Source organism: Lytechinus variegatus, chromosome 8, assembly GCF_018143015.1.
Source record: "Lytechinus variegatus isolate NC3 chromosome 8, Lvar_3.0, whole genome shotgun sequence".
In the NCBI taxonomy this organism is placed as follows: domain Eukaryota; kingdom Metazoa; phylum Echinodermata; class Echinoidea; order Temnopleuroida; family Toxopneustidae; genus Lytechinus; species Lytechinus variegatus.
Window position 1 is genome coordinate 6,843,099 of NC_054747.1, and position 27,703 is coordinate 6,870,801.

The window sequence follows — 27,703 nt, forward strand, 5'->3', positions numbered from 1 at the left end:
AAATTAGCATAATTATGTAATAACAATTCGCATTGAAAAAATTATCATAAATTTTGTAGATTATATCCCAGACAACCTGCGTGCCAATTTTCGGCGCGATCGCGCAGTCGACGGCTGAGATCTCAAGGGGGGCCTCCCAAGCCCCCCCCCCCCCGCCATATGAACTCCCAAAATACCCCGGCCTACATAGGGTTAACAGACATGTGTAACTTTCACTGATGCACTTTTGCCTTTGTGCTTTTGTTTAAAAAAATGTCAGGGTAAACTTCCGCTTTAACACCCATTGCCACCTCATGAACTAGTTAATAAACAAGTAGACGACATATTGATAAGACATTTGGTTTGATAAACACTTTTTAATAAAGTTACAAACACGTCAAACGTGAATTTATACACATTTTTAAATTCAACCCGATACAATTTGCTAAGAATGAAATCTTGTCTTGTGAAAACAAACTGCTTTTGGTGGTTTCCACATTCTATGACGCATTGGAAACAGACATAATATTGCCAATTTCAAAGATTGATACAGTACATACTGAGTAATGGGGGATACTAGCATCACATCAAACATCATTGCTTGAGGCCTTGAGCTGAGAAAAAGTGTATGAATCTTGCCAATAAATTAAAAATGTTGTACTTTTAGATAGTTCATGACTTGGGGATGCTTGCTTTATACTGAAATGAACACCAGATGGACTTCACCCTGGCAGGAATTGAACACTTTGTGAGTTCAGCTTTCACAATTACAAACATATAATCATTCTCCTCAATGCATCCATGTGATATAATAGAGCGATTTCAAATAAAAATACATTCTGGATGGCTTGAAGAGGTTTCTATATGTATGGATGTGGTTCATAATCAGACTTGACATTGTAGCCAACGATGCTTCTTCTTCCAATCTGTTCTCCAATGAAGAACCAGAATGCTACCTCTGCACATACCAGTGTGTTTGCCCATGCTTCCTGTTAAAAAATAAAATGAAAAAAATAGTGAGAATCATTGGAAATAACTATAAACATGTAACATTATTATCACATTGTCAACCCCCAATATTTTGGGCGAAACTTCAAGCCTCAATTCTATGTGAAACATAACATCATAATTTGATATGGATAAGTCAAGAATAAGTTTTGGATCATTGATTGTATGCTTTTAGGGGTCCTTTTCTCCACATGAACACACACACACATGAAAAATATGGTATCGTCTTGAAGATGAATTTATGGACATCACGATTAAAAAAAAAAGTTCATTGACTTTAGGTCTACTCAATTTTGATTGAAGCTGATACGGTTTTTGTTTTTAAGTTGAGGAAAGGTGTCTAAAATATTACAAGTACTTTCGGAGTCAAGCAAGTTCATTGAAGGTGATACATGTACATGCTGAGAGACCTGTGTAATACAAAGCTTGGGAAGGGGTGTTTTTTTTTTCTCTCTCTCATATGTTCAAACATTTTTCAAAAAATAGGATTTCAAATGTTTTGAATGGTGTTGCCCTGTACAAGGCTATTGCTACTGAAATCTGTGTGAATGCTGAGTGACAATCTTTCAGGATGACAATTCCACAAATAACCAACATTATCAAGGTTTGTTGACCCTAAATGACCTTTGACCTTGATCATGTGACATGAAACTCAGGCAGGATCTTGAGTGATGCACTATCATTCTTATTCTCAAGTTTCATGAACTAGGTCCATATACTTCAGAAGTTATGATGACATGTCAAAAACTTAACCTTGGTTAAGATTTCAATATTGAAGACGAAAAAAAAAATTGAAGACGAAAAAAAAAATGAAAAAAAATTAAAACTTGGTTGAGATTTGACTTGATGAAGCTGATACCATAACACCTGTGTATGTCCCTATGCCTATAAACTGACCTTTACTGTCAAATTGGCAAATTTTCCTGTCCTTGCTGACTTGATGATGTCACTGATGCCCTTCTGAATAGCAGGGAATTCACCGGGAGTAGGTGGAACTAGCTCAACCTTGGCATAGTACCAAAACTTGGATAACCTTGGCTTTGAATACTCAACAGCTTCTATATGGATTCAAATTATAGAAAAGGAATTTAAATAGAGAGTAAATTACAAATCTTTGAAAACTATGCATGAGTACGGGCCTGATTTTGTGGTTAATAAAATATGCAATAAGGCAATTCCAAGCAAAAGCTGACGTTTTGCAAAATCTTATATCAATAAACTCAATTTCAAAATCTGTTTCAAAAAATTTTCTATTAAGACTCGTACTATAGCCGTTTATAAATAAGGGACATAATTAGCCTAACAAGTGGAGCACCTTTGGCAGTCTCACCTACATCATGCAATTGAATATAGCAGCAGTGCTGACATTGAAAACTACTATAAGATAATTATTCACAAAAAAAAACAATTCATATAATGATACCATGCTATGTTCATTGACAATAATACCATGGTCACATTTGTTCTACGGTGGCCGTACAGCAGGTCAAAAACAGCCGTTTTATCAATTTTGATTCAAACCACCTATATGTACTTGGACAAAAAATGTTAAAACGGCTGTTTTCGACTCGCCGTAGAACAAATGTGACCATGGCATAAATGACATTTACCTCAGAGTTGTCAGTGATATTTGATTACCCCTATATCCACATTTTTAAATATTCTATAAACTTTAAAAGTTATGACAGCAATCTAAAATGGCCATGGGTAAAGGCCACCGCACACCTTAGGACCCTACCGGTCGCCGACTGGCTTGCGACTGGGTGAGGGGAGATGTGACGTCACAGCTCTTGTCAGCTTGAGAGTCGCAGACCGGCCCGGGGGGGGGGGGCCACTTACAATGACGAGTGGATACCATGCGCGACCAAAAAAAAAACACGTAAAAAGGATGTCCTTTTCATGATAGGGCACGTTACGTACGTAACGTGATAAGGGTGTCAAAAACACAAAAATAATGAAAAAAGGGTATCTATTTCGTTAGGAAAATTACGTGTTTAGGGTCAAATTTTCGGGGATGACAACACAAAATTAAAATGTTTTATAAAGGATGTCCTTTTGCCCCAACACTACGTGTTTAGAGTCCTATTTGCGCAAGGTGTAAAAGGTGAGGTCGTACTAAACCAAATAAGGTAAAGCCGACAACCAAAGAACCCGTAACAATGAAACATTCCTGTACTTGTTTAGGGGTTCATTTCAGGGTATATCATTGTGTTTCCAATACTTGTGAAGGGTAGGGTTTCACACGCCAATACTTGTTAAGGGGTGCATTTTCAGAATATGGAAATTACGTGTTTAGGGTGCTTTTCGGGACCCCATGGTCGCGCATGGTATCCACTCATGAATGGAAGTGGCCCCCCCGGGCAGACCGGTCAGAGACAAGTCGCAAGGAAAATCGGAAGGATTTGACATGTCGAATCCTTATGACTGGATCGCAATCCATCCTCCAGCCAATCAGACAGCAGAGTTGCATAACACATATTATGATAAACAACGCGCATACGCAGTAGTAAGCGCAATTTCTCAGATGCTATGCCAAAAAGCAAAAAGCGCATGGGTAAGTCGCAGATTGGATCGCAAGGTGTGCGGTGTCGAGGCTTATGACTGCCTTGCGACTCATCTCCCCTCACTCAGTCGCAAACCAGTCGGCAACCAGTCGGGTCGTAAGGTGTGCGGTGGCCTTAACGCGCGTGCCAATTTTTGTCGCGATCGTGTGATCGACGGCTGAGAACATAAGGGGGGTGGCTGATTCAGCCCCCCCCCAGTCTTCTTAGGCGTCAAAATAGCCCAGTCTATTTAAGGTTAATGAACATTTATTTAAAAATGAAATCATTAAATGTCGGAAATAAGTTCTACACGTAGCTCATTCACATGATATAGGGCTGGTTCTATTACAGGGAAGTTTGACCATGGATTATGCATATGATACGGGCGGCGTAAACATCGAGCAAGTCTCTTCCGTCTTGTCATGATATTTTTCTCATTTTTTTGATGAATTCTTGTTTAAAAATAAAATTGATGGCGGAGAAATGTCGGAAATGAAGTTGCATCCCACGTACATGATTTAGGGCTAGATCTTTTGGAGCGAAAGTAGAAATCTCGGGGGCAAAAGTTTCAAGTTTTGGCGGCCTACACACACATGAATGGATAGGAATAGCTGGCTTCATTCTGACCAGTGCCTCTAGGTATTGTTTAACTTTGTGAGCAGCCAATTTAAAAAATTCTCAAATCAAGATGAAACATGTGTATAAGCGCATGTATTAGAACTAATAAACCCTGAAAACAACCATTATTGATAATGAAAAGCTAAAACTACAAGGCAAACCCTGATTTTGTAAATAGGCATCTTATAGACACCTAAATAGTACACATAAGTGTATGGGATGAAATTAAGATGGTGTTTCCGGTCACTTTATATTTCAATTTTTGAAGCACTAAATAATTATTTTCGAACGCAATTTTTTCTTGGCTTCATTTTTGTAACATATCACAGACACAGGTGACAAGTGTGACCTTCTAGCTCAGATTTTTTAAAAGTCAAACCAATGTTAACCAATCACTTTAATATAAATTATAAAATAGGTGTATTATTTCAAGCATCGCAATTGGCCAATACGCGTCACACGACACTCAACTTTTTGGTGCACTGCACGGCAGTGCTAAAGGTGCGCAACAAAAATGGACATTGCACGCTCAAGCAGACTAAGTCAGTGTGGTTATGTTAGTGCGGTAACGTTAGAAGTCCCGGGAGAAGTCCAACAAAACTGTACTGTAAATTTTTAAGAATTTGTTTCTGTGACATTGCTATTTTCATGATTTTATAACACACAAATAATGCACTTGTTCTGTCATGCGTAAAAGTAAATGCAGACAAAGCTAGGTTTCTTCAGATGGTGCACACTGGGCACTCACCGCCTGCGGCTCATAGACAGTGCGGCACCTACGGTACGGTATCTAACTTTAGTTTAAAGAAGCCTTGCGTGCTCTACATTTCCACTAACAAACACACTCGTCTGCATGCATTATACATTGACATTTTAAGCATTTTCTGTCATATCAGAGATTCCCTAAGGCTAAAGTTTGATTCTTTTTGTCTTGTTTTTGCAATCTTGTTTCTGTCTTGCGAGTCCAGAATCATGATAGTGTCCACTCACACATATTATGAGGTAAGTAAGTATACCCAGTTGTTGTGTGTCCGGACACATTGTGTGTCCGGACGATTAGCCAGGAGGCTCTAGACTAGAGAGTAAAAATCATTTACTAACGTAAGGTTACTCTCAACGAAGCTCCCACGTTACGGACGCATGTGTTGCATAACGGGGAAGAACAATAGGAAACAAGATGGCGGCGTAAACATTGGGCAAGTCTCTTCCATCTTTTCATAATATTTTTTTCTCATTTTTTTATGAATTCTTTTTTTAGAAATAAAATCGATACCGTAGTGTAGAAATGTTGAAAAGGAAGTTGTAATCCATGTACATAATTCAATTAGGGCTAGATCTTTCAGAAGGAAAATAGAAATCTTTTTAAGTTGGGGGTGAAACTGAAAGTTTCAGGTTTTGGGGCCCTCTGTGAGCTGTGCAGGTGAATAGGAAGACCGACCTGGCTGGCTTCGTTGAGAGTAACCTTACGTTAGTAAATGATTTTTACTCTCTAGACTCTAGTAGTAGTAGAAGCCTCCTGGCCAGCCAGGCGGCTTCTAGAGAGTAAAAATCATTTACTAACGTAAGGTTACTCTCATATGAAGCCAGGTCTTCCTTCTCATTGACCCACACATACGAAGCCAAAACCTGAAACTTTCACCCACGAGATTTCTACTTTCCTACAAAAGATCTAGCCCTAAATCATGTACATGGGATAAAACTTCATTTCCGACATTTCTATGCTCTCGTTATTTTTGAACAAGAATTCATAAACAAGTGGAATGCCTCTGGCCGTCTCACCTGCATCACGCGATTCAACATTGCAGAATGCTGACTTTGAAAACTACTATAATTCACACAAGATGTTCAGTGATACTTGGTTATTCTTATTTCCACGTTTTATGAATTAGACCAATACACTTACAGAGATAAGATGGTAATTCAACAAATACCCCCAATGCGGCCAAAGTTCATTGATCTCACATGACCTTTGACCTTGATCATGTGACCTGAAACTTGCACAGGATATTCAGTGATACTTGATTACTCTTATGTCCAAGTTTCAAAAGTCAGAACAATAATCTTGCAAAGTTATGATGGTAATTCAACAGATACCCCCATTATGGCCAAAGTTCATTGACCTTTGACCCTGGTCATGTGACCTAAAATGTGCACAGGATGTTGAGTGATACTTGATTACTCTTATGTCCAAGTTTTATGAACTAGAACTACATACTTTCAAAGTTATGATGGTAATTCAACAAATACCCCCAATTCGGCCAAAGTTCCTTGACCCTAAATGACCTTTGCCTTGATCATGTGTCCTGAAACTTGCACAGGATGTTCAGTGATATTTGATTACTATTATGTCCAAGTTTCATGAATCAGATCCAAAAAATTTTAAAGTTTTGATTGTAATTCAACAGATACCCCCAAATCGGCCAAAGTTCATTGACCCTAAATGACCTTTGATCTTGATCATGTGACGTGAAACTCATGCAGGATATTTGGTGATACTTGGTTAACCCATAGAGCTATTAACAGAAGGAGATCTGACTCTCTCAAACGCTTTGCCCCATGCGCGGCACCGCTAATCCCCTCTCAGCAGGGTCCCTCACGGCGCATTACAGAGGCCGCTCGTAAATCAGATAAGGAAAGTTGATCGACGCGATCAACAGCTCGGGTTTGCGCTTGCGCAGTAGTGTTTTCACCCATAATGCATTTCACATCGGCTTCACGAATTTTATGCAAACATGGCGGCTCACGATTTCGAACGTCGTGATTTCGAAGACGAAAATCTGGTTTTGGAACCAGCTGAATGCAGGCCTGACCAGATTTCACAAAAAAGAAATACGGGACAATCGACAAAGTACGCTGCATGAGCGGATCGACCGAGCCAGATCTTAAAAAAGATCAACAAAGGAGGCTACACGGTGTTTGACTTGGGGAAAAATGTACAGAATTGGAAGGTGGGGGGGGTGAACGAAATAATGAAGGAGGGAATGAAAAGGCGAACGAAAAGAGTTGAATTGAGAACGGATAGAAAGAAAAAAATGAAGGGGAAAATGAAGGAAAAAATAAAGAAAAAAAAAGGAATGTTAGAATAAAATGATGAAAGATAGAATAAAAGAAAAAACGTTTCCGTCATTATTTGAAATGAATTTAGAAGGAAAGAAAAAGAAAAGAAGGAAGGGAAGATGTGTGAAAGAAAACATAAGGGAGAGAAATAAAAGAAACAAGAAAAAGGATGAGGAAAGAAAGAACGAATAAAAGAAAAATGCTTCCTTTATTCTTTGAAAGAAAGAAAGACGGGACAATCAACAAAAAAGATAAAAAAAGATACACAATGTTAGACATGTGAAAAAAATATAAAGAATTGAAAGGGAGGGTAAATGAAGGAGAGAAAGAAAAGACAAAAGAAAAGGAAAAAGGAAAGGAAAAATGAACTGAAGGGGAAAATGAAAAGAAAAACATTAAAGAAAATTAGAATAAAAGAAGGATGAAAGAAAGAATAAAAGAGAGAAAAAAGGTTTCCGTCATTCTTTGAAATGAATATAGAAAGACAAAAAAAGAAAGGAAGGGAAGATGAATAGATGTGTGGAAGACAAAATAAAGAAGAGAAAGGAAAAAAGAAAGTGAGAAAGAAAAAGAAAAGGAAAGAAAGAATGAAGGAAAGAAATATTTTCCTTCATTCTTTGGAAGAAAGAAACAAACAAAGAAAGAAGAAAATAGGGAGGAAGGAAGGGAAAGAAAATTATAAGGGAAAAGAATTGGAGGGAAAAATAAAATAAAGAATGAAAGAAAGGAGGAAAGAGAGGGAGGAAAGAATGAAGAGATGAGAAAATGACAAAAAGAGAAAATAATTGAAGGAGAGAACGAAAAAGGGGAGAGGAAGTGAGAAGGAAGCAAAGAAAAGCAAAAGGAAAGAAAGAATGAATGAATTCAGGAAATAAGGAATGGAAATTTGATAAAGAAAAGTAACAGAAAGAAGGAAAGAAAGACAAATGAACAGAGAGAGAGAGAAAGGTTCAGGAAAAAAAGGTCGGAAATAAAGATAGATGGAACAAAAAAGGGCAAGCAGGAAGGATATAAGGATGAACAAAGAATGATACAAAAGAAAAAGGAAAAAAGTTCAAACTTCAAGCAAACAAAAAAATCAAGTCATCTAACAAAAATCATAATGAAGTTTGGTGTTTTTTAATCTAGTTATGAAAACTAAATAATTTGTTCCACCGATTACATCTCCAAATTAGTTTCATTGTTATCTCTGCTCGTCATCTGTTGGTTATTTGATGAAAAAAATCACCACTTTTAAATGCATTAACTACATTTTGTTCAATATTCTTAAATACGGGACAAAAAGGCGTCCCGGGAAGGGTTTGTCGGGACGCCGGGACAAAAATACGGGACAATCCCGGGAAATACGGAACGTCTGGTCACCCTGGGAGGGAGGGAAATAAAGAAAAAAGAACACAAATTAGAAGGAAAAAATATAATAAAGAATGAAAAAAAGGATGAAAGAGAGGGAGGAAAAAATTAAGGAGAGAATTTAAAAAAAGAAAATAATGGAAGGATCGAGAAAGAATGAAAAGAAAAGGGAGAAGGAAGCAAAGAAAAGTGGAAAGAAAAAATGAAGGAAAAAAGGAAATTTAAAATAGGACGGAGAGTAAGACAAACAAGGAAAGAAAAATGAACAGAGAGAGAAGATCAGGAAAGAAAGATAGGATGGAATAAAAAAAAGGGCAAAGAGGAAGGATAGAATGATGCCAGAAAAAGGATATGAAAGAAAGAAAGAAAAAAGTACAATCTTAAACATACAAAAAATCTCCTAATCTAACAAAAATCATAATGATATTCGGCCTGTTTCTTAATATATCTAGAACAGAAATAGAATGTTTTAGAAATGAGGGGGGGGGGGGGGTCAGGTGTCCGGACACTTTATATTTTGGAAGCCTTTTTTTCTTTAGATTAAACTAAAGATATGAATTCAATAATTGTAATCATCTTTTATTTTGTTCTCTAAAATAATTTTAAATCATGATTATTTTTGGTCCTAAAAATTGTAAAACTTCGCTTGTAATTATTTCCAAATGACTTTGTAACTTAAAATGAATCGTCCTGACATAGAACTGGGTATACTTCTTTGTGGTCCCAAACATGTTGTTTTTAATTTCTTTATTATGTAGAATAACAATTTTTATACTTTGTTCTCCTTTTTACTGGTTTGTAAATTAAATCTGTTCGCTCCGCGGCCCCTGCTATTTTCCAAAAACGATACAGAGACAAGAGCTGAGCGAGCACTGCTCCCGTCATTCATTACACTCACTTTCAACTTACACAAATAGGAATGCGTGGGGAACCGGAGGGTACTCCACGATGCGACAATCGCCAGAGAAATGCCCCGCAGATTCGTCGTTATATTATCGATTCTATTGTTTTCTCGCAAATGATCTTGGCATGAAAATTAAGCTCAAAGTATGCTTTTTCTCCGTATTATAATTTCTTAACCAGGTACGGTTAGGAAAAGATTTAAGTACGGAAGAAAGACAGACATACTTAAAATGACCAATCTCCAACTTCCTCCGTTTGTAATTTTGTTGAGTCAATTCAGATTGCAACGTATTTGGTATGTATGCAAAGGGGATCATCTCAGAAGTTCAACCATACATAAAAGACGTACATCAGGAATCCGTACAAAGAGATATGGATGTTAGAAGAACAGCAAGTCGTGTTTCAATTTTGAAAAAAAAATGAGCTCGGGGGAAGTTATGTGGGAGAACGTTGTTTACGGCGGTGCCTCGCAGGGTCCTTCAAAAAATCTCTGACCTCAGATTTTACGAGGGGGCTTATCGCGTTATGTAAGCTTGCTCTAACTTTGGCCTGGCGGCTCGCCGATTGATGTTAGATATCGTTCCTTCGCCCGAAGGAAGCAATAACAAAGGATTAACAGAGGAATTGGAAGATGGTTCTCCTTCTCTGTTAGCTCCATGGTTAACCTTATTAAGGCTTAATGAACTAGGTCCATATATTTTCTAAGTTATGATGACATTTCAAAAACTTAACCTCAGGTTAAGATTTTGATGTTGATTCCCTCAACATGGTCTAAGTTCATTGACCCTAAATGACCTTTGACCTTGGTCATGTGACATGAAACTCTAACAGGATCTTCAGTAATACTTGATTAACCTTATGGCCAAGTTTCATGAACTAGGTCCATATACTTTCTAAGTTATGATGTCATTTCAAAAACTTCCCTCAGGTTAAGATTTGATGTTGACGCCGCCGCCGCTTTCGCCGTCGGAAAAGCGACGCCTATAGTCTCACTCTGCTATGCAGGTGAGACAAAAAAATGAGAAAAATATTGTGAAAAGAGGGAAGAGACTTGCCCGATGTTTACGCATTCTTGTTTCCTATTGTTCTTCGCCAACGTTACCCGACGAACGCGTCTGTAACGTTGGCGAAGAACAATAGGAAACAAGATGGTGGCGTGAACATCGGGAACTTGGATTCGAACCTCTCACTGCAGAACGAAGCATCTCCAGTCTGTCACCTTACCTAGACCAAAAGCTTCGGTCTCTGTTATGTTAGTTGTTCAGCTGAACTCCGTTGGCTTCACTCACCGAATACAGAGACCGAAGTTCTAGCGCGATCTGTACAGGGGACTCAATGGCCATATGTTTATGTACTTAAGATCGGATAAAACGGGGAAGTGAATTTGCGCGACAGCCGAGGTAAGTCACTGTTTTTGTTCCTTTTAACTTGATTTTTCTCCGGTTTTTGGCAATTAATGCCAAAGAGGGTATATTGATTTGCATTTTGGATGCATTAATTTTCAAAATTTTTGGTCATTAAAGACAAAAATTGAAGAGCCCCGACGGGGGGATTTTGCATTGCTAGTCCCCTAATGGTGGCTGCACGATAGCGAGCCGTCTGTGTATGAGAAATTAAAAAAAAGAAAATGTTAAAAATAAAAAAACTCCTCGAAACAGACGGCTGCCAGCTGTCTACGCCTTACCATGCTTACTCACTGAGCTAGCAGGAATTGTTGAAAGTCATGGGTTTCAGAACGGTTATCATGTTGTTGTTGTTGTTTTAGCTTATACGGCGCGTGTCATTCAGTAGTGAATATTTGCGCCAGCATAATTTGCGGTAGGTAATTTTATCAATAAATTTTTCTGTACTTAAATCAATTCAACCGATATCGTGTGTGTGTGAATTTGAGTTTAGTCAGACGTGTATCAATCAGATATAATTATTTACGTCTGGGACCGACCTTTAACGTCACCATCCGAAAGACGTGACCAGGGCTCGAACCTCTGCATCAATTTGTAACTTCCCCACAGCTTGGATTACAGGCGCACGCCTGTAATCCAATTACGACTGGTCTACTCTCCAAGAGTATTGGGTATTTATTTTTCTGACTAAATAAACCGATGCCATTGGGAATTACACACACTCAATTTTTTGACAGAATAAAGCCATATTTTGGTAGGCCTAGGCCTAAGGCTATGTTATGTATCCGACTTTTCCTTCTTAAAATCTCTTAGATAGACCTATAATTATATGTTAGATAATTCTTGATAATCCATATTTTTTATTTCAATTTTAGTGGAGGGGACATATGGAAGTCTTACCTAGGGGATACCTAGGGAAGTTTCTGAATGTAGGCATGTTATGCCTCTGTATTCAGTTCTAGGTTTTTCCTCCTCAAGATGGCTGGCTCACTTCCGGGAACAGGGCTTTCGTAGTCATATTTTATTGGCTCATTTTTCCAGCATCTATCCAGGGCAGCTTCAAAACTGTGCACACTTGGGGCAGTGACATCATTATTTAGGCTGTTCCATGTCTTACGTATTCTAACATAAAAAGAATTCCTATATTTTTGGGTCTTTGTCCTTGGTATGAACAATTTTTTACTGTGACCCCTGGTATGTTCACTATATTTTTCTTCTAGATTAAGTTTTGTGCATTGATCATAACTATTAAAGTGTTTATATGTTTCAATCATATCACCCTAACTCTTCGATACGCCAGAGTTGGGATTTTTAACCGTTTAAGTCGTTGTGGATAGGAAAGCTTCCTTAATTCAGGGACTAATTTTGTTGCCCTTCTTTGTACGTTCTCTAATGCATGTATATGTTTCTTCAGTATAGGGTTCCACACAGCATGGGCATACTCAACTTGTGGTCGGACAAGCGACTTATATAACAGAGCAAAGTTATTTTTGTCAAGATAAACAAAAGTTCGTCTGATCAAGCCATAAGCCCATAAGCCTGTTGGCCTTGTTTATTTTTGATTGCATGTGTTCTTCAAAGCTGAGTTTATCATCAATTACAACACCCAAGTCCCTTTCGGAGGTGACATGTTCAAGCGCATCATTCATTAATGTGTATGGAAAAGCTTCCTGCTGGTCTTGCGTGTTACCAATAGAGAGTACACTACATTTCTTGGGGTTGAATTTCAGCAGCCATTTTTCTGACCAGCATTTCAGATGGTCAAGATCTCTCTGGAGTGAATTGCAATCATTCTGATCTCTTATAAACTTGAATAGCTTGGTATCATCAGCAAAAAGATAAACATTACTTTCAGTAACAACGTCTGGAAGATCATTGATGTATAACAAAAATAACACAGGGCCAAGGACACTCCCTTGCGGAATTCCGCTTTCTACATGACCCCAACTTGAGAACTCGCCATTCACACACACCCTCTGTCTCCTTCCAACAAGGAATGCCTCGATCCAACTAACCACATGTTCATTTATACCAAAACTACGGACCTTTTCAAGCAGTCGACGGTGAGGTACCTTGTCAAAGGCCTTCATAAAATCTAAATAGATTACATCAATTGTACCCCTTTCTTCAAGAGCTTTAGACCACTCATCAACGACATTAAGCAACTGCAGCATAGTAGAACGACCAGGCAAAAACCCATACTGCCTATCACTAAAAAATCCATTTGAATTCATATGATCAAGGATCTCATTGCATAAAATGGATTCCAAAAGTTTACAAGCTATACATGTGAGGCTTATCGGCCTATAATTTGATGGAAGCGATCTATCACCTTTTTTAAAAACAGCACTCACATTGGCAGATTTCCAGTCACAGGGAACAACACCTTTCTGTAAAGAGGTCTTATAAATGATACTCAAAGGTAGAGCAATTGCTGGAGCTACTTCACGTAAAGTCCTAGGATGGAACCCATCTGGCCCTGGAGACTTAGAAACATCAAGTTTGGAAAGCAAAGAAAGAACACTATCTTCATTTACCACAACTTCACCAAAATCTTCAACTATATTGTGCTGAGAAGGTGTAGGAATATCACCAGGAGGCTCAGTGGTATAAACTGTAGAAAAATAATTTAGTAAAATGTCTGCTTTATCGCGATCTCCCTCAACAAGTTCAGCTGTTTGTGGATTCCTAAGAGATGCCACTCCAGTTCTAATTTTTGTTTTGAAATGCGCATATTGCCAAAATTTCTTTGGATTCAATTTAACTGCCTTAGCGATATTTTTTTCATAGTTTTTCTGGAGTCGTCTAGTAGCTGTTTTGACCCTATTACGAAGCCTGTTATAAGTCTTCTTCTTGCTTTCTGTTTTATCTCTAAGATAACGCTCCCAACTCCTATGTTTTTTCTTTATTAGTAAAAGAGTATCTTTATCTATGGGGAAATCACCTTTTTTGCCCCACGATTGTGTTCTAGATATTGTTCTTGCTGGAATGTACTTGTCCTGAGCAGCTTTCAATTTACCTTTGAAAATGCACCATTGCCTTTCGACATCATTACCTGCAGATGCAAAGAGAGTACGCCAGTCTAATGAAGCCAAGGCTTCCCTCATATCAACAAAATTAGCTTTGTCGTAAAGAAATACTTTTTTCATGTTACTGGACTGGTCATAAATAACAGTTCAGATTGAACAGCAATATAGCATGGTCACTAGTAGGGTGTCTGAAGCCACACTGAAAAGTGTCAGCATAAAACAGGCTGATTTAGGGGAAAATATGGCACATATTTTTCGGGAAGTTCAGGCTACTAAAAAAATGTGATCTGAATATATTATTAACTTGTGTTTGGCATGTATGGATAGAGAAAATTCAGGGGCATCTTTTGCCAGTAAGGACAAGTTTATATGATCATTTTAAATAAGGGTTTAGAGATAAATTGCAAACCCTTATTTGTGTGTGTGTTGAGGTTGCAATTTCCCCATGCGTTTTCTATGGGAAAATGAAATTTCTGTTTTGCACAATTTTTTCACTTTGTCGCAATTTTTCATTGTGATCTGGTTTCCAATTCTTTATAAAAATCATACCATCAGAAAGAGCATAAAAAATCCTATTGGACTCTTTATGGACAAGTTTTTGGCATTAATAATGAATTTATAACAGCTCTCGGAAGCTAAAATTTTGGATTTGTGTGTGTCCATTTCTTAACTACACAGTCTATGGCAGATAAATGCTGAAAATTGACCTAATTTCATTCTTTTTTTGCAACTAATAATTGGATTTTTTTCAAAAATGTTACATTTCTGTCAGTCTGAAGGTCATTTCTCTTCAAATTCACAAAGAAAATGTGATATTTTCTTGAAATAAGAAAAATAATTTTTTTCTCCAGACACCCTATCACTAGAACCCAAGGGACTGCAGTGTTGAACTGTTGAAATAAGATCATCTCTATTTGCCTTGAATTCATATTCTTAGTGTAATCCAGAGACAAAAAAAAAGGTTTTAAAAATATAAGTGTCCGGACACCCGACCCCCCATCCTAGGCTACGTACCGTGACTTAACAGCATTGTCAACATGCATAGCAAATAGTTATAGCCTAGGTCCCGAGCATGGTCAACCTTGTTCGGAAGAGGAAAATCGATTCCTTCGTCATGCTACGAATTGGAAGTGCAAAATGAGTAAAAACAAAGGCACCAATCGATCTAAAAAGTAAATATAATGGTAAACTAAAATTTCAGATTTTACCTGTAGCAAGTTTAGGCCCTTGAGTGGCTAATGAATTGCCTAATCTTGTTCCCAAACCAACGACTTTCTGAGCTGCACGGGCCATCTTTCACCTCTGATTTGCGTATCGCCGCCTGCGCATGCGCAATTGATCGAGTACGAGTAAGGTCAAAGACAACGAACGTAGAGGGCAGCAACACACAAGCGTCAGATCTGACAAGCGTGTTGCTCTAAGGAAGGTCAACTCCGCTCGAATTTTGTGACCACTCTAAAAAATAAGGGGGACTTTTCGGAAATTTGTCGAGTTGATTTTTTTTTCATTTGTTAATTTTAAATATTTTTAATGAACAATTATTAGGTCGGTTATTCTAGGTAGAAATATTAACAATATTACTTTTTTTTTAAAGAAATTATTTAGCTTAAATAATCATGATTTTGACATTTTTTCTCATTTTGGAATATTAAGTCTATGACGAGGATACCTCTTATCTCTTATTTTCCTCTGCTGAATTTCGCTGCACCACTAATAAATGCATAGATTACCCCCGTAATAATCGAGGTCATTTTTCTGGCCTGGGTGCGCCGAGTCTGGGCCGGTCGCGTAGCTACTAGTAACGTTGATGATGCGCTGGGGCTTCAGTCGACTCGTCATAGATCTTCTAGCAACATACACAATGACGTCTAATTTGCCTGGTCTGATTTGAAGTGCAATTGCTTCAGGGCTGATGTTTATCAACGATGATTGTTCAAGGTCAGATTTCAAATTTTAATTTGCATTTGACTTTTAAGTCTATAAATCTTAATACAAGGGGCCTAAACCCCGAAATCCGGGTATAAATTTCAACTTCGAGTCCGAGACTATGGACGGCGAAAAAAACCCCCATGCATCGGATGCATTATGGCTGCGCTGCAGCTGAGCTGCACAGCCGGGCTCTGCGTCGCGTCGAAGGTCGATAATCATTGAGCAACCAAACTTCCAAAGCCAAATTAAAGCTTGAATAAACGGCCACCTATTCACATTTCCCTGGTTTTCTTCAATAATTTCTAAGAAAAATAAGCCAATTCTTGGAAATTTATTGCAATGTTACATCGTTTACAGAGTGCCATCATCGTTTTGCGTTAGACTTAACCTTAGTTATACTTAGATCTAGGGCTAGGCCTAGACTAGAAGAAATGGGAGCTAGATAGATTTTACATCATCTTAATTTATGATTTTGGGCAGAAAGTAGATTTGATAGACAGCATCCATATCTTAATTTGACCATTGATTCTGTGCAATCAAAGACTTTTACATAATTTGTTTGCCATATTGCAAGAATTGGTAAATTTTCCTGGGCCTGCATGGCCTGGGCTTGGCTGGCAGAACGCGTATTTTTTTGGAGAAATTTCGAAAGTGAAAAAGCAAAGTGACTAAGCTCGTCGTGATTTTATTTTTATGCATTTTCTAACTGAATTTTAAAGATTTCATGGCTAACGGTAAGGCCTAACGGTAACTTGTCAACCATTTAATCTTCTAGTTCTAGATCTAGACTTTACCCTGTAGGCATTTAACGGACTAAAAAAATCATAACCTCCTAGCGGCTAGCCCATGCAGGCTGGCCTTAATTGAACCAAACTTAGCTTGCATGGACCAACCCTCAAATGGTCTAGATTTAGGCGTCCTATACTATAAAGACAATGTGGAATTCGTCTGTTTTGAGTTGATTATTATTTTAGTATTTTTTAATTGTTGCATAGACTATCTCATACCAACAAGTCGTGCTAGATCTATATATATTCTAGATCTACTTAGATATCCAGTCTGGAACAACATCTTCAACAAACAGATCGAGGTCGACTGGTCAGAGCATTTGTCTAGTTAGACAAATAAAGTTAGATCTTTAGACTTGGGTCTATCGATCAACTAGACCGGAATAACCATCGTTTCTGGGGATTTATTCAACAATTTCTGACATTTTACTATAATCTCCATCGGTGAGTGAGCCAGCGCAGTTCAGCAGAGCAACCAAAATACAGAGATTGAAGCTTTTGGTCTATCGATCATCATGATCAAGATCTAGGTTAGATGTAGCCTTCCCTTATTACTGATTGGAATGTATTTCTAAATTTATAAGTTTTGGGGAAAATGGTGAAAAGAAATGATAACATACTACTGATAGATACGTGAATTATTTTTTTAATACCCATTGGCATTGCTGCCTGCTCTAATAAATAAATAAATAAATGAGTCACGGCCTATATGGACTTAAATGAGTCACGGTAAATGGACTGCAGATAAATGCTGATCTACGCCTAGCAGAACAAGTACCAGTGCTAGACTAGGGGGTTGCAATCTAAGCAGACGACGGAGCATAATGTAGCTTAAGCATAGAATGATGATGGGTTCAGCGAAGAGCCCAGAGAAAATAAGGGGGACATATTCAATCCCGAAATGCTTTGCGAGTGGTCACAAAATCGTCTCGGCGCAAATCACCTAATTCAGCCGTCTGGTGAAATCGCTGATAACAACAATCACCGATTTGGTAATGATTTTAGTTTCCTGAAACTTGCATTTGTAAAGTTTTAAATATCAAAGTATGTTTTCATATTTATGTATATCCCTCAACATATTTTTTAATGTTATCTTTGATATCGTTTTAGTCATATTCTTTCATATTCGTTTCTTGATCACTACTAATTTGTTGTTGTATTTGATCGGCATTTGATTTCGTTGTCATGAACAATAAAATATGCGCGCAGCTCAGTTGCATGCGCGTATCGAGTTGACCTTCCAGCAACACGCTTGTGTGTTGCTGCCCTCTACGTTCGTTGGTCAAAGATATGCAAAGCTAAAGGGAAGATCGGACACTTCGGCGCTTTTTTGAAACACTCTATTTTCTTCATGGGGAAGGGCGCCCAGTAACGTCGAGTAAAAACTGGTGCAAATCGGCAATGGTTTGTGTATACAAGACGTACGATGTGGCCCCTTAGGGTTAGTTTTTTGGATTACCGTTACAGAGTGGATAAAAGCATACTTTTGATGGGTACAGAGTTTCCTTAGGGAACAACTTTTTATTTCAGAAGGGGTGCCTACCCAACCAGGTTCCCCAGGTTTGTCTTCACCCGTTGTAATGCTGGCAATAACGGATTAATTAAAAAAAAAAGGCCTGTATATGGTAAAATAAACATGGCATATTGACCTTACTTATCAATTCAACGCTTCAGTTTGTGGATACAAATTAAATTTTCAAATGTTTAAGGTCATCAAAATAGTTACCATCTATCCGTTGCCATGGTAACGACTTATTTTCCAACCAGAATTTGTCATTTTACAAAAAATGTAGAAACTGACTTTGATATTAATTTACCATAACTTTATAGGGTGTTTTTGCTAAATGCAAATACCTTCTTAGGCCTTTGCTATAGGCTTAGTAAACAACGGCCAAACTTTCTCATTCTTTCTTTTCTTGTGCGCCTCGGAATAGAATATTTCTAGATAGATGGTGCTATATAAATGCTATTATTATTATTAACAAAATAACATCTAATTTGCAAAAAAAATTAATAAATGTAAAAATACAACAAAAATACCATATCAATCTGCAGGTTTTACCCACTTATTCAATTTGGAAAATATATTACAGTAAGAGTTCTGAGTTCATCAGCCTGACTATTATGTTGCCGTGAAAATGTTTCATATGTCCTGTTGCCATGGTAACGGCTATATAAAATTATCCCCAGAAAAGTACAAACTTAGGTAAGATTTTTCTTTCATTTCCCCTATATTTTAGGGTGCAAGACGCAGTTATGCTTGTTGCTAATATATAAATACCAAGGTTTAGGCTTTGTCATGGCAACGGAAATGGTAAACAAGATAATAGTGGAAAATACCACTTAAAATGACCTAAAATCCCCAGGCATTTCATTTTGAAAAGAAATTACAGTAAATGTTCTGCATGATTTCAATAAAATAATAGATATCGAGGGTTGTCTTGGTCGACATGTATATATAATAATAATAATAATAATGATACTTCTTCTTCTTGTTCTTCCTCCGCTTTTATCGGAGATCAGCATATCAAAATGCAGTATGTCGTAATCCATCCATCCAGTACATTGCATTTGAAGATAAAAGTACATGATAAGATTTATATAGCGCACTTTCAATCTTGATTAGATGCTCAAGGCGCTTCAGAGCAGAACAACAAAAACTATTTACATATACATGTAATACATGTCTAAACAATAAGTCAATGTCTATCAAAAAACGCTTTTATACGGGTAAGTTTTCAGGTTTCAGGTTGCCCTTGAAGGTGGTCGCTGAAGTCTGGGTTTTCAAACTGTGTGGGAGAGAATTCCACAGGCTATAGGTCCTGCATTAGCAAAGGCCCGCTCTCCGCATGATTTATTAGCAACTGGAATTTGTGAGATAGAGATTAGATGATGAGGATCGTAAATTTCTTGTCGGTTGGTAATGATTCATCAAAGACCTATTGTACGTAACTGGGGGAAGTTCCACTGACTGTTATGAGTCTTGTTATTTGCAATGTTTCATGAAATTGTAATGACATTTTTGTCTAAAGTTATCATGCCAATATTCAATGTAATTTTCATTAATTTATGTATCAAATAGCTATTTGAAATATGAAAAAATGTGAATTCTTCACTGTTGCAAGTTAGTTATCAGAGTACTTCTTAGATATAATGCCTGGATTGAGATTTTCTGCATACTTAAGATCACTACAAGGATCCCCATCTTTTTAGGATAATGTTAATCTTTCGCATTTGTGAAAGCACACAGGTGTCTGATTTTCTTGTAAAAAAAGCGGGGGGGGGGGGAATAAAAATAAATTACTGTTACTGAAACAAGTAATAAGAAAATTTCTGCTTTTTAAAAATATATATTGATAACAAGAGGGCAGCAAATACGTCAATGATAAGTTATGGACATTTCTTCATATTTTGTACACATTTCAAAATTTTCTACCTTTCCCTGTGCAGGATTGATCGAATCTACTCGTCCGTGTTCCGATATAGTATGTCAGAGTCTTCCACAGTGTTACATAGTGTTTTTAAGTGATACCTTGTAAAAAAAAAGTTTTGGGAGTATTGCCTCCTATGTATGTAATGTAAAACATGCATACTTTACTGTGCAGGTGTGAAATGCAAGAATAAATATCTTGAATGAAACTGAAAGCATAAAAGTTTCTCCTTTGCCTTCTTCTTTGCCTCCTTCTTTTATACAACCATTTTTGAACAGTTTTTTTTATACAACCATAGTTTATACAGTTGCACAAAATTTAATCAGTATTGCATAAAAATCTTTTTACAACCCGCTGTATAAAACCAAGTTTTAAACATAATTTGTATAAAAAATTTATACAACCTGCTGTTTAAATTTTGAACAACCGAGGGTTGTATAATTTTCAAACAACAGTTGTAAGGTTCATATAGTAAACAGCGGTTGTATAAAATTTTATACAGGTTGTATAATTTTGTTTTTTCTGTGTATGAAAAATCAAAAAGAAGGATTTTAAAGACTATATGCGTTCCTTCAGGGGCAACCAGTGAAGAGTTTTTAATATAGGGGTGACATGTGGCTGCGCTTGCTAGATAGAGTTACAATACGCGCAGCTGCATTCTGATATTACTGATCATTATCCAATTATGTCATTTTTTAATCTTAAATGTTCCTTAAATAAAGTATATCCCCTACCAGCTAGACGTAGGGCCAACCCAGAAAAAATAGCTAGTCTTGGTGTCAGTTTAGATAGAGTTGACTGGTCTAGCGTTTATAACACGGACGATGTTGATTTATCTTTAGGCAATTTTTTAAGTATATTTTAAAAAACATCTAGATGATCATATTCCTAAAAAGAATGATAATCGAGTTAATTATAAAACATCACCCAGACTTCCCTGGATTTCTAACTCCCTCTTGCGCTCAATTAATAAAAAAAACCGACTGTATATAAATTCAAAATGAAGAAGAATGAACATTCAAAAATTAAGTATACTTCTTATAAAAATACATTAATAAAAGTCTTGCGTGCAGAAAAAAAGAAATATTAATCGATTCAGTTAGAACAATATAAACATGATATGAAAAACACATGGAAAGTTATTAAGCAAGCTTTGAATATTTCAAAAAAGAAATCAAATATTACTAAAATAAGATTTTATAATCGGAATATAGAAGATCCCACAGAAATCGCCAATGTTTTAAATTCTTACTTTTCTACGATAGGAGAAAACTTGGCACAAAAAATTCCACAATCCAATAAGCATTTGTCTAAATTCCTGGGACAACCTAATGCCAATTCTATTTTCTTCTATCCGACTACTATTTATGAAGTGACCGATATTGTTTCCTCCTTAAATAATAAACACAGTGCTGGTCATGATGACATAAGTAATTTTATATTAAAAGGAACCATATCGTCTATTGTTGAGCCCTTGACAAATATATTAAATAAATTTATATTAAGTGGTATTTTTCCTAAACAAATGAAAATTGCGAAAGTTATTCCCTTATTTAAAAAGGGAGACGAGCTTGATGCTGGTAATTACCGTCCTATATCCTTACTCTCTTCTCTTTCTAAGATTTTAGAGAGATTAAGTTAGAACAACTAAATTTCTTAAAATCAATAATATATTCACTTACTTCCAATTTTTTGGTTTTAGACAAAAACATAGCCCTATCCACGCTCTTTTAAAAGTAGCCCATTCTTTAGATGATCATTCGCATCTAATTGGTATATTCCTGGACTTCTCCAAGGCATTTGACACTATTAACCACGACATTTTACTTTACAAGCTTTCTCATTATGGAATACGTGAAATTGTCTTGGAGTGGTTCAGGAATTACCTTAAAAATAGAAAACAATATGTTTATTTAAATAATCACATGTCTGATCAACATGACATTAATTGTGGTGTCCCACAAGGTAGTATATTAGGGCCTCTTTTATTCATTATTGACATTAACGATTTTCATAGATCATCTGACATTCTTTCTTTCATTCTTTTTGCAGATGATTCCAATGTATTTTTTGCTCACAAAAACCCTCAAACTCTAGTTCAGATCATGAATTTGGAACTGCTAAATTTGACTCAATGGATACGCGCCAATAAACTATCTCTTAATTTAAACAAAACCAAATATATGATATTTAGTAATTCTATTGAATCTTTACCTTCTGACATTATCTTTGATGATACACCTTTACAATGTGTTTCCCAAATTAAATTTTTAGGAATTATAGTTGATAATAAACTTTCTTGGAAACCCCCACGTTCTTCATGTGAGCAAAATATTATCTCGTAATATTGGCATAATTAATAAGTTAAAACACTATTTTCCTCCGGTCACATTACTCATGTTATATTCCTCCTTAATTTTATCGTACCTTAATTATGGAATATTAGCATGGGGAAATACCCATAATTCTTTATTGGACAAAATATTAATTTTACAAAAGAAAACACTCCGAATTATATGTAATGCACTAGTTCGTTCTCATACAGATCAATTGTTCCTGGAACATAAAATCATGAAAATAAAAAAATTATATTTATTTCAATTAGGTCAATTTATGTATAGATACAAAAAATAATTCGTTGCCACGCATATTTGACTCTATGTTTCACCAAAACCAATCCCTCCATAACTATCCCACCAGGCAGTCAAATGAATATCACTTGCCCCTCCTCAGAACGCATCTAGCACAAAATACTTAGTCCTATTTATATACAGGTCCAAGATTTTGGAACTCCCTTGGCGATGAGATTAAAGATGCCCGTTCTTTACTGTCCTTTAAAAACAAATCAAAATTTATGCTCCTTATTTCCTAATGAATTATATTCACTGTTTAAACTAAAATTTTGTATCAGTTTTTGCTAATCTGTTTCTACAGAACATAAAGCCTTATTATTTTTTTTTTTTTATTTTTTCCAGTTAGACATAAAATTTGAAATATAAAAGTTATAGCTTGTCTATACGTTATATTGTACCTTTTATATTGCATGTGTGTATGTCCGAGTGTGTGTGCGGGTGTGTGTATGTGTATGTGTATGTATGTATATATATATATATATAGGGCCTACGTGTTGCTGCCCTCTACGTTCGTTGGTAGAATTTTTGATCCTCGCTGGCGCTTGCAAAAAGTACGTTCTGACACTGGTGTCGTTCTGACAGGAAAAAACTGCCTTTTTGGTGGAAGTCTGCTTATTTCATCATCATAATTGAATTCGGCTATTCAATTCAATCCTTGGTATGTATAAAACAAAAGGCATCTCATGAGAAATGTGATACTTTTAGTTTAGGGCCTACATCTAACGTTAGGCATGTTAGTTAGGCGACCACAACTACGGTACCACTACCGCCTACCGGTAGTCGGTACCGTACGTATCGTATGCCGTAGGCCACTCATTCAATGAACAAGGTTATGATATGAAATATAACCTTGTTCTCAGTTACTTATTTCTCCATGTGTGGCAAAATAAGGATGGCAATGTTTGGCTTATTTTTTCTTTTTCTTTGGGACAAATGCTTGATTTATTTACACTGACTGTTTCCATTACACCTATTCGTCATACAACTTAGCCCTTATTTAAGTAAATTTGATTCTTTAAATTATTTTTTCTTAATTAAAAATAGAGATAAAATAATGCAAAATTTCTTGCCATATTATTTTCCACCAATAGAGGGCGTACAAAAAATATGCTATAAATTCAAGTTTTTGAGCACTCTAGTGAATACAAAAATTATTCCCAAGTTACTAATGAAAAAGAAATTGCAACTGTCATGACTGTCGACTGTATGGAAATTAGTAATTTTCGTCGCAAAAGTGATATTTTAATCATTTTTTAAAGTGTGTACTCTGTACAGCATTGGCATGTCATAGTCCAACCTGTAGATTCCCCACAGCTCAGGCAGGATGGTTGCAGTGAACAAGTAGTTTCGGGGTAGTCCTAATTAAAGACTAAAGTTTTAAGTGTATGTTGTTTTATTGTTATAAACAAGATAAGGTATCTCATGTGGTCTTAATATATAATGCGAGCGCGAAGCGCGAGCTCAAATTCTTTGATTTTTTTTGTCCTTAGACCTGAAGATTCTAAGGAGATTTTATAATCATGAAAAAAGATAAGTATCCAGCTAAACAATGCGAGCGCGAAGTGCGAGCCGAAATTTTACTATAACAACGTGAAAAGGGACTCAATTAGGACTGTTTTTAGTGATTAATGAAGAGGATAAAAGTATCACCAATTAAATAATGAGAGTGTGAAGCGAGAGCTCAATATATTATGATATTCCGACCTGAAAACTGGACAGTCTAATTGCGTTTTTATTCAAATAAAGAACAAGCTGTGTGTCTCAAACTATTAAATGCGAGCGCGAAGCACGAGCTTAATTTTTTTTATATACTGACATGATAAAGGAGCATTTTGACAAATTTTGGTAAGAATTTCCAAAGAGGATATGTAACTCATAAATCAAACAAAATTTTGATACATGTAAACAATTTGTGTAAATCAAACAAAATAATGAAAGCTTGATGTGCGAGCTAAAATATTGTGTGAGAATTGATTTCAGAACTAGATATATATTTTAATCCTCTTGAATGGGATTCATTACACAGGTAATGCGAAGCGCGAGCGAAAATTTTGATATAAAGTATATTTTCCAATTCTTCCCCTCACCTTTTTCTTGTTTCCTTTCGGGGTCGGGCCGGCCGTTACGAGGCTGTAAAATACACATCATGGGTATGATACGCTTTCTTACTATTTCTGTTTTTCATAGTTTCTATCAAGTTAAAGAGTACACTTTTTTTCTGCAGGTTGTCAAAAAATAGGGAGGGCCAGCTCGGCCCCCCTTCTGGATCCGCGCCTGTGCAGCCACCATATTAGGGGACTTGCAATGCAAAATCCCCCGTCAGCGTCTGGGCTCTTCAATTTTTGTCTTTAATGAATAAAAATTTTGAAAAATGATGCAACCAAAATGCAAATTAATATTCCCTCTTGGCATTAATTGCCAAAAAACGGGTAAAAATCAAGTTAAAAGGAACAAAAATAGTGACTTTCCTTGGCTGTCACGCAAATTCACTTCCCCGTTTTATCTGATTTTAATACATAAACATATGACCATTGAGTTCCCTGTACAGATAGCGCTAGAACTTCGGTATCTGTATTTGTTGAGTGAAGCCAACAGAGTTCAGCTGAACAACCATAACAGAGACCGAAGCTTTTGGTTTAAGATAACAATAAAATCGATAACTGTTAACTTTTGCAAGTTCTATGCTATGGACTATGGTGATTTTCTTGCTTCTTGGGTAGACCTGTGTCCTTCACACTTGAAGATTAATACAGGGGATTTGTGTGTCTGGTGCTTGTGCTTGATGGTGCAGTTACCCAATTTGCAAACGAACTGGGGCCAATTTCTCAACACATGGACAAGTTAGTCATATCTCTATCCAACAACCACAGAGTTATTTCCAATCTTACTAAACCTGTTTCCCGAAAGGCTTCCTAACTAGAATACATTGATATCGATACTATCGGTAAAAAGAGCAGACAAGACGTAGCCTTAGTGACAAAATAGCATAATTTTCAAAAAGAAAGATTATGACAAAATTGCAAATATTGTGATGAATTTGGGAAATAAATGTTTTCAAAATAATAGCATAGGTGAATTATGCATCATACATACTTAGACCATGAAGACTGGAGCATTCAATTGCAGAGAAAATTAAATTTTGAATAATTCATTTCATGACTACAAAATCACTTGTAGGCGTTGAGATGGGTACCCCCAGGATATCCAATTTAAATAGTTTACGAAAGTAAACCATAACGGTTTTCTTTGCAAAATGATGATAATTATACGGCCTTTACGATTTCCAAACGTCATCAAAATATAGTTTAACAAAATATTTTTAATAATTGATACCGAAACATGATATTTGACAAATTATATGCATAAATTAGAGATAGAATTTATCAAACTCTGTTAATAGGGATCTGAAAACAACAAATACGAGTGCAGTTATGGATGGCCTGACGTGGTAGAATCTTTATCGATTAAATCATTTTACTGTTTCAAAATGAATGGTTTTTGGCGTTTTACCGACAGTTTTTATAGGTTCTTTGTATTACAATTATTAAATGCATTATCCCACTTGTTTTGTGATGTAATTTCAACCTCTATTGTTGATTACGTAAGAATATAATTCAAAATTTCTAGGCACTTTTGCATGTCATAGTCTACCCACGTGATGCCACTACGTCATTAAGAAAAAAGTTATGACAGGTTCGGAGGTGTCATAAATATTTAGTGAGGTTGTTGTACCCGATCTTGGTAAAGAGGGCTTCGTGAAACAGTTAGCAGACAAGTAGCTCACTATCTCTGATTTAGTCAAGAAGTTAGACTTATGACGGTGTTGAGAAACGGGCCCCTGGCTCCTGCCTGTGTGTGGCAGGCTACTATAGCTACATGTAGGCATGTTGGATCGGAGCAGATTCTCAATGGTGCAAAAAAATCTCACATGACAAACAGTTTTTCCACCAAAATAATCACAAAATCGGCAGGAAATTTGTATAATTATGGAATCTCAGATTACTGATTTGGTGATGTAATCGCAGGAGAAAATTATTGGGTTTTCATAACTAGATGTTGTTTAGTTTTCGACTTCGTTTTGAGTCTTGCTGTGGGGCAAGTCCAAGAATTCGCGCGCGTTACGTATAGGACATTTCAGAGTTTTTAATGACCTGAAAAATAGTGTTGAATGACTTTGATTAGATTTAATTCCCTCATGATGGGAGACATCTAGAAGAATAATCATGCAAAAAATGGTTACATATGACCTTGACCTTTTAGAGAGAAAAGATGTGATAGAAGTCACAATACTCTAGTATATCTAAGGCAAGTTTCATGCCATAAGCCAAATCCCTCTAATTACAGACTCTAATTAAACAAATTAATGACAAGTTACGTATGGGACATTTTGTCCCCATAGAGAACGTACACAATTTTCCCCATAATTCAAAAAATTGAAATAATTTGAAATATGGAAATAACAAAAAGAGTTTCTTTCTTTTAAAATATTCTATTGAGACATATTTATTATGACTGAAATGGAAATAAGCCATTTAAAAAAAATCTTGTTTTTCATGGTTTCACGAATTTCTTATATATTTTTTTTCACATTTTTCCATTTTCACAATTTTTTCACTTTGTTTTCAGTCATGAGTATTCATAACAAATCAGTCTTCAAAAACTAAAGAAAAGGTAAATAATCACTTTTTAGAGCACTCTTGAAATTTGTTTTTCTCCATTCACTTCATACACAAATCCCCCCATTGACATTGTGTGTAAATGTCCCATACGTAACATGTTGTCCCATATGTAACAATTTTTTAATTAATCTTTTAATTAAAAAGCAAACTCAATTTTTGAAATGTTTTGTGGTATAACATTTTCATACTTAATAAATTAGAACTTCCCAGAGATGCAACAATGCATGTATTGTATTATGAGAAATAACTTTAAAAAACATCCTCAAAATGTTACGTATGGGACATTCCATCCATGGACAAGAACTAATTTGCATAATTAATTAGATGATACCACTTATTTCCCCCAAAAGAAA

At 36.2% G+C, this 27,703-nt stretch overlaps 1 protein-coding gene across 1 annotated transcript; it reads right to left on the reverse strand.

The window, feature by feature from the left end:
• Positions 1-336: 336 nt before the first annotated feature.
• LOC121419906 (ATP synthase subunit g, mitochondrial-like) lies at positions 337-15,224 on the reverse strand. Its single transcript, XM_041614389.1, has 3 exons — positions 15,099-15,224; positions 1,885-2,045; positions 337-968 (listed from the first exon to the last, which is right to left on the reverse strand). Exons 1-3 carry the CDS (start codon positions 15,181-15,183, stop codon positions 840-842), a joined length of 375 nt encoding a protein of 124 aa, XP_041470323.1. The 5' UTR covers positions 15,184-15,224; the 3' UTR covers positions 337-839.
• Between the last annotated feature and the right edge of the window lie 12,479 nt (positions 15,225-27,703).